The sequence below is a fragment of the Pelobates fuscus genome, chromosome 13 (genome assembly GCF_036172605.1).
Source record: "Pelobates fuscus isolate aPelFus1 chromosome 13, aPelFus1.pri, whole genome shotgun sequence".
NCBI classification, from domain to species: Eukaryota; Metazoa; Chordata; class Amphibia; order Anura; family Pelobatidae; genus Pelobates; species Pelobates fuscus.
In genome coordinates this window covers 53,474,028-53,482,790 of record NC_086329.1, presented here as the reverse complement: position 1 = coordinate 53,482,790, position 8,763 = coordinate 53,474,028, and the positions used below count along the sequence as shown (strand labels likewise).

The window sequence follows — 8,763 nt, the reverse complement described above, 5'->3', positions numbered from 1 at the left end:
TTCAGAACGAATAATATATATGACAGTGTCAACTTGTATAAAAATGTACAGTAAATAATTTATTGAATTATAAGAAACATATGTACTATGTATCTGATCTGCAGTAAAAGATATATTAAACAATAAATAATGATAACTCTGATAAATGAAACATCAAAATCAATGCGAGAAATACAGTTGTGATTGTCGTTAGTGTCAATAAAACTCTGGTTAGGGGCCCCTTTTTTAAAAAAAAACTAGAGTACTCTCCAATGTAAAAAAGCAAATCTCACTAGATCACAAATAGTACACTTTTTAACCTAAAGAAAGGACTTCCCTTCAAGTATGACGTCATCACTTGTTTTGCAAGGATCTCCCTGAGTAACGGTATATATACCGAACATTTACCTGATGAACTGCAGTCTTGAAAAAGTCTCTATCTGAGATGAAACGCGTTGACTACCTGTTCTACCTGTTCTTACACTCTACCTTCAGCACGACTTCCCTTGATATGGATTACGGCAGTCGAGCAGCGGATTTTCTAGCCGAAACCACGAGATTGATTAATCCTTTGGTGGGTTTCTTTGGCATGCTCCCTTATCCCGGCAGTCGGCGGGCGGACAGGGTAAGTCGCTCTGGGTCTCTCCTTGTGTTTATTCCGGACTTAGGAGTCTCCTTTTAGCGCCCTTAGCCTTGCCTGCTCAGCCGGAGAAGTTTTAGAGCTCCAGAAACCCCCCCAAGTAGGTTTTATATTTTTTTGATTCTGCACAAGATTTTTACAAGCTCTCTCTTTTTACACAAGTACTATTAATGATCTAGTGAGATTTGCTATTTTACGTTGGAGAGTACTCTAGTTTTTTAAAAAAGGGGCCCCAAACTAGAATTTTATTGACACTAACGACCATCACAACTGTATTTCTCACATTGATTTTGATGTTTCATTTACCAGAGTTATCATTATTTATTGTTTAATATATCTTTTACTGTAGATCAGATACATAGTGCATATGTTTCTTATAATTCAATAAGTTATTTACTGTACATTTTTATACAAGTTGACACTGTCATATATATTATTCGTTCTGAATTATTATTATTTGTATGAGGCAAATAATACTTTGTTAATTTTTTAAAAACACTGATCTTCTATTAGTCGCTCAGATTTGTTGTGAAGCAGCCCATTATTATTGATTTTTGTTTCATTACATTTTTTATTCCTTGGGATTCAGTTACCTATTGTTTATATTTTCAGTCTATCTTGTGACCATGAACTAATTTTTCTGTAAATAATATGACGTAGTGCTAAGTAATCGTCTTCTGTTTTTTATATAAACCCTGACTGAAGCCAATACATTTCGAGATATGATTTGAGACTGTGTTGTGTGTCAGTCATTTCTCCTGAGCTGCTCGTAGGTGTGTTTGTGCTGGTTGGAGTTCCAAGGACGGTCTGCAGCTTTGAATAATCCCCGGGGAAGAATTTCTGCCTTAACAATATGTAATATTACAGAATATTTATTTAAATATATATATATATTGTTTCAAGAAGCCATTAATATGTTACAATCTATGCATTATGAATTCTAACTATATTCTGAATTAATTTAATTTCTGTGTTCATTGTCACTACTTCAGGGCATGCATTTTATATGGTCAGTCAGCAAGATACAAGAAAATTTTAATTCTCTATGCCAGTGCCCTCTTCGTTGTCCGTTGTCTCAGCGTACAAATCACTCCATCAAGGGGTCGGAGAGTTCCGGTGTCTAGTATCTTAAAACTCTGTCCTTCCACCAGTTTGATATCAAATCTTTGCAAGAGTTTAGCCATCACCACTTTCGCTTCCATCTGTTTGAAATGGAAAAATTATACATATTATTAAATTTCTCTGAAAATGGCATATCTGCTTACAGGCATAGAAAAACAAGTACACACAAACCCTCCCACCCCCACTCCAAAACATAAAAAAATATTGAATTGGCTCCATTTGCTTCAAAATAATTATGTCCACTGAGACCAGGAAACTGCTGAGATTTTTCAGCCAATCCTGATCCTTAAATCACTTTTAATGGGGGGTGGCTTCGATAATATTTTGCCAGGTTTTATGGAATTAACACTTAAAACTCCAGGACAAACTATACGTACCTTTTCTGGTTGGATATACATTATTACAATTGTTATATATAATTCAACAATAGTTTAGTAGCTTAATTTATGAAAAAAACTTATGAAACTGCTACACTTAAGTAAAAAGTGCAATTTCTGTTATCCTACAGATTAATCCATTCCTGTTATTTCATGAATGAATCTGTGATGGACTGCCAGGCACCCCGACCTGGTACCTTCGTAAAGCATTGCTTCCTACTACTTGCGAGCACCATAAGCACCGCACTGGACCACCATAACCACTGTAAACCCCACAAACCGACACAGCTTAGTTGGGGTCTCGCTGTCCTCCACTCAACCTGGACCCAAGACCAGGATCCAGCTTCCAGTGGGTAGACCTCTCCTAGTCCAGAGAGCGGAGCAGGCTGCTCTTACAAGAATAATCGTTGTGATCCAAGGGAGTATAGTGATTATAGCAATCCCCAGAGTGAATATAGCTCTCCAATCCCCCAAACATGAGCATAGACTTCATGAAGGGTAAAACAAATCTCTGTTTAATGGTAGCCACAACTGGTCTTTTATGATAGTCCCCATGCAAGGGGCTATCCCCCCTGGACCTGAGAGTAAACCACAGTAGAAATAAATACACAATTACATTGGCTCTCAGATACAGGACACTCCCATACAAAAAATAGGTCAATCCCTCCCCCATACCTGGGAGATAATTGAAGCCCTATACTAAACTCATTTATCTCCAAACCCAAAAAAAACACATTTTTACAAACCCCCCAAAATACCTTAAAACAAACAAAATCGCCACAAAAGTCACATCCCCTGATAGCCTTCATCCGGGTGATCAACATATCCAAAAAATCACCCAGATTAGTTCAGGGATTTTCTTGGAAGTCTTAATTTTGACCAACCGCCGTATGGTCTAGTTCGGTAGTTTAAAAACAAACAAACTACTGAACATAGTCAATAGTCTTAACCTGGAGCTTGATCCCCTTGTTCATGGGAATGTTTCCACCGAACAGCGCTTTTCTAAGTGTTGTGGAACTGAACGTAGTCGATGCTGGAAGTCAAGCGGTGTTCAGGAGTTTCTGTGTCCGATTTTAGTTCCATGAGATTCATGCCCAAACACTGCTGCCTGCGTTCGAAGCAACAGGATGGCTGCCACCTCGTGGTCGTCGATAGGAATTGCGGCCACCCAGACGAACACTTAGAACACTGCAGTGGAAATTGCGTGGCGGGACATTTCCTCGGATACTTCACGGTTCAGGGTTACTTAATAGATTTCATAAAACGTTGACAGAAGTTCAGCTTCCCCCGACTACCATCTTGACGAGGGACCATCAAGCACAGGTAGATGCCGAGATTCATGCCCTTTTCGAAAAGGGCGCAGTTCAGTGGGCGCTGGACGATGGAGGCTTCTTCAGCTCCATATTCCTAGTGAAGAAGAAGTCGGGGGACTTCCGCCCGGTTATAAATTTGTGAAATCTGAATGCCTTCGTCATTTACCGGCACTTTAAGATGGAGGGCATCCATCTGCTGCAGGACCTCCTCCGCCCCGGGGGTTGGTTTACATGCCTAGACCTAAAGGGTGCCTATCTGTCTGTCCCAGACAGATCTTGCCAGTTCACCTGCCTAACTGCTGAAACCGGTGATGGCGTGACTTCGATCCAGGGGTATTCCCATTCTCATCTACCTGGACAATCTGCTGATATTCTGTGAGGATTCCTCCAGGCTGAAATCTCAGACACTCTCTGCGATCTGCTTGTTTGAGTCACTGGGCTTTGTGGTCAACTGGGAGAAGTCGGCCCTCACACCGGCACATGTCGTTCAATTTTTGGGCTTCAAAATAGACACAACGTAGTGCCTCCTATGCCTCTATCAGTCCAAGACCATTCAGAGGGAAATCTGGAGGATTCTACAACAGGGGCAGATCCCTCTCCGAATGCTGGCTCGTGTAATGGGTCTCCTCTTCACATCAATCCAGGCTATCTAACCGGGATCCCTTAACTACAGGGCCATGCAACATTTGAAAGCTTGTTTCCTACGAAGGAGGCCCTCATACGGCCAATTGATCTCATGCCGGATGTCAAGGTCGAACTCCACTGGTGGCTCCTTCACATGTCAGCCTGGAATGGCAAGGTGATCTTCAACTCGACTCCTGACTTCGTGCTGGAGTCAGACACGAGTCTCTGGGGCTGGGGAGCCACTTGTGCGACCACCTTACATGGGAGGCCCCTGGTCGACAATGGAAATGGAGTGCCACATCAATTTCCTGGAGCTGATCACGGGCTCGTTTGCAATAGGGAGCCTTGTGAGCCACCTATTGGATTGCTGCATTCTGCTGAGAATGGACAACATCTCGGCGGTGCAATACATCAACTGCCTAGGAGGAGCCCGCTTCCGGATGCTCTCATGGGTGACAAAGGAGATTTACAGCTTCTGCTTCCAGCACAACATCACTCTCCAGGCGGAGTATCTACCAGGAGTGACGAATCTGATGGCAGACTGGTTCTCCAGACATTGGAGGGACGCAAGTAACTGGAGGCTCTATCGCTCGATCTTCCTCGATATCGCAAGCCAGAGGGGCCTGTTCATGGTGGACCTCTTCGCCTCCAGGACAAACTTACAGGTTTTGACATACTTCAGTTGGCTGCCAGACCCGGCATGCATGGCTGTGGATGCCTTTCTTCAGGCATGGCTATCTCAGGGAGCCTATGCATTTCCTTCATTCGCTTTGCTATCCAGGGTCCTGCTGTAGGTACAACGTCAGTGAGTATCCTTAGTGTTACTGACTCCCCTTTGGCAAGGCCAGGCTTGGTTTCCAGAACTTCTGGAGATTTCACTTTAGGACCCACTTCTCCTCCCGTCCACACAGACGCTTCTCTTGAACTCGCAAGGCAACCCTCATCCCTTCGTGGTGGACAGGCATTGTGCTTGGTGGCCTGGACTCTTTCCGGGGAACCTGAAATGTTAACAAACTATCACATTCAGCTAGTTCCTTTGGGACTCCTGGGCTTCTGGGATTAAGAGATGCTACTTATCCGCATGGAACACTTGGTGTCTTGGTGCCTGGAACGGAGTGCCAATCCTTTTACAGCCCCTGTATCCAGCGTTCTGAATTTCCTCTCTCATCTCTTTGATCAGAGACGGTGGTATAGTTCGGTTAACGTTGCCAGGTTGCGATCTTGGCTGCTCATGTGCCTCTTCAAGGTTTCCATATTGATCAAGACCCACTGGTATGTAGACTTCTCAGGGGCATCAGACTATCATGCCCTCCGGGAACCTAGGTACATGTCCCTCTGCGATGTATGCCTTAGCATTCCTCCAGGACCTCTCCCTATGGCAGTTATCGGCTAAGCTTGCCCTACTGCTATGCCTCATCTAGGGTCGGGTCTCCGGCGTCCGGGCGTTCGATATCGACGCGTTCACATTCCCTGGAAGGGGTGACTTTCTTGGTGTCTAGACGTACAAAGTCGAACTCGGCGGCTATCTTCTACCCATATTCCCGTGATTCACCTAAACTCTGCGTTGAGGTGACTCTATCTCGCTATGTGGCAATTACAGTTCCACTTCGTTCTTCTCATTCCATACAATTGCTGCTCTCCTGTGTACGACCTCACAAACTGGTCTCTTCCACTACCTTTGGTGCAATGGATCAGATGGTTGTTGTCATTAGCAGGTGTGAAGTCATCCTTCGGAGCACGCTGTGTTAGGGGCGCAGCGGCATCTGATGCCCTGGTGGCTGGCAATTCCCTTCACAACATTCTATGTCAGCATCCTGGTTTAGATAGGATACATTCCGATAGTTTTATTTCTTTTTTTTTTTTTTTTTTTTTTAATTCTTTATTTTTGCAGTGCTTATAATGGTTACAGGCTTGCATATGGTACCCCAACGGCATTCCATACGTTGAGTGCTAAACATTTGTTACAGAGGGTATTAGATAGACAAAGCACTTTTTTTTTTTTTTGATATTACATGGTAAACAGGCTTAAACGTAGATTGAGATTACAATAGAAAAGTAACATTCTAGAGTTTTGCTTTTAACACATATGAATAGGTCTAAATAACTAGGAGACATGTTATTACATGTAGTTGACAGGCTATGGATCTGCAGTGGTTAATCTTTAGGTATGAGCATGCTAGGCTAGATATTCACGCTACTTTAGTACGCTTAAACGTTATGAGAGTTAAGCTAAGGCTAGGGCACATTATAGGGTATACAAAGAAAGATGATAAGGTTAAATAAAATGTGCACAACATTATACCCCACAGGTATCCAGGCTGTTTTATGCGATTCGGCTTATTCCCATGCGGGTCCCACAGCCAAAAAGTCCCAGTGCTTATGAAAAGGTAGCTGACGACAACAGTGATAACGGAGTATATCTTCGCTAAAGTTATAGTGAATACCCTGAAATAACATTTGAACTGTTTCATCCTGGCTAGGTCTAACTGTAACCCATGGATGGGTCGTAAATAAACAGGAAAAGAAATAGACATTTACAATCTGAGCTGGTCTGTCAGAACTGACATATAGCTTAACATTTTAGGAGACCGTAATGAAATGTCGCTCTGGAGCATTAATGATTAAGAAGGGGTACTGGGGAAGTTACTCTGCGTGGATCAGGCCGCCAGGCGGTCTAATAAGAGTAAGGCCTACATTAAGGGGGGTGATTACCCAATGCCTACTGGTTTGCGTAGCCTGTCCAGAGGTTTAGCAGGGGACTGGGTCTCCACAAAGCAACCCCACCAGACCCAGTCTCCAGCATAGTCCCGCACTTTTGCTTCACTGATCAGTTTGCCTCCTGCTGCGTGTTGGTGGCGTCGTTGTTGTGTAGTGGGTATCGTGGGTTGCAGGCTGTGTTCAAGAGTGCGTCTCCGTGTGTATGGAGAGCCGGGAGGTCGCTGGTAGGTCTGTCCATGTAGCTTGCTTGTAATGGCTTGTTTGGGCCATGTTTGTGGGTAACCCGGTGGCTGGTTTGGTCGGTGTATAGACCGCGTTTTTTGCCGCTGTTGAACCCCAGGCGTCTCCAGTGGCCCCTTCCGTCTTCGTGGAGCCAGTCGGCCCGCTGGGCGTGGAGCCTTTAGTCGGCTGTGTAGTCGCTGTTTCTGCCCTGGAGGGCTAGCTTTGTGTAGTGGGGCTCGTCGATGTAGCCTGCGCTCCAGCTCTCTCCAGAACCTCTCAAAGTGCTGGTTCAGCCTGGCTTGGATGTCGTATGCAGCCTCAGTGGGGCGTTCTGCCTCTGCAGCGTCGGCCATCTTGGTTGAAGCTGTGCGCTCCCTCGTTACCCCCGAGGCGGTCTGTGTTGCTTTAGCCCGCCTGGGGTAGCCTCCGCTTGGTAGACCGGGATCTCCCCCACCGGTCCAAAGGGGGGGGTGACGGGGCTTGCTCGCGTTGTGCGTTGCAGAGTGTCTCCGGGTTGGGAGAGCGGCCGCCTCCCCCACCCGTGGTGTGCTAGGCCGCACTGTCTGTCCCGGTGTCTGCGGGTTTCGAGCGGGTCTCACATCGTCCCCCTGCATGCCCTCTGTTGCGAGGTGATGGCGATTAAACAGTACCGCTGTTTGTTTTTTCGGAAGTAGCCTTATGTCGCTTATTGTATCTGATTTGAGCGGGAGCTCTCGAGATGCACGTCTGGTCGCCATGATGGTTGGGCCCCGCCCCCCCGATAGTTTTATTTCAGGCTGGCAGAATATGCATAGTTTGCTTTGTTGGCTGAGCGTTAAAACCGCAAATATGAAACCTCCTGTCATGTTATAAAATTGTATATTATTGCTCGCTTCAATGTACCCATAATCTTAATTTTATTAATGACAGGAGGCGAATATTTCCCTCCCAGTTTTTCATCCCTGCCCTTGTTTCTGTATGCAGTTCTACAGGTTTTTTTTTTCTGCTACCTGTTGTTTATTTCTGTTTTTCCTACATGTTAGGGTTGGGATCTGTGTGTCTTACTGTATTGCCTGATTTTGCACTGGGTGGCTGCATGTTTTTTCTAAGTACATTTCATTAGCTAATCAGTTCTTTCGATTCTGTTTATCTCGTTTCAGTTTAAAGTTTCGCCTTTGGTACCACGTTCAAAATTCCCTTTCGGCTGAAGGATATCGGTTGGATCCGTTATTTACAAAGACTGCTGTTATATTTTATTGTTTTCTATCTGTTATTCTGTTTAGTGGCAGCTTGATAGAGGAAGTAGTTTGTAGGGAAGGGAGTTTTATTGTATCTTACTTTTTTCTGATTGGTTGTTTCATAATCTACAATTAGTTTATCTTTCCAGTGCGGGGCCATGATTTTATTATTCTTTTGGTATGCAATGACCTTTTGTTATTGTTTTGCTCTTCATTTACTGTGGCAAACTTTTGCGGTTGGTTATAAGAGTGCCAGTGGTGTGGATCTCAAATGCAATACTTCTTTGCAAAGGTGAGGTCATTTGTAAAATCGGTCTGTAAACACATGATAATCTGTTCTTTGAGACACTGAAAGTAACATTGCAAAAATGAAGGACAATCCTGCTGGTAAATGGAAGGTCAGGGCAAACGAAACTATCCGTAGTAGTTTTACCGAAATATGGAACAAATGCTACTAGGTAACCCGTTTCACTATCACATAAGCAGTAAACTCGAAGTCATCATTTGGTGGTCTTCTGTGGATTGTAACATTTCCACTGTACACTGCTCTT

The 8,763-nt window shown here is 44.3% G+C and overlaps 1 protein-coding gene across 2 annotated transcripts in view; it reads right to left on the bottom strand.

Moving 5' to 3' along the window:
* Nucleotides 1-1,137: 1,137 nt before the first annotated feature.
* Nucleotides 1,138-8,763, bottom strand: part of LOC134582998 (cholesterol 24-hydroxylase-like) — a 77,695-nt gene continuing 70,069 nt past the window's right edge. For both annotated transcript variants that reach the window (XM_063439734.1, XM_063439735.1), the window contains one exon: nucleotides 1,138-1,821. In XM_063439734.1, the coding sequence (XP_063295804.1) occupies nucleotides 1,663-1,821 (159 nt within the window). In that variant the 3' untranslated portion in view covers nucleotides 1,138-1,662. The remainder of the gene's footprint in view (nucleotides 1,822-8,763) is intronic.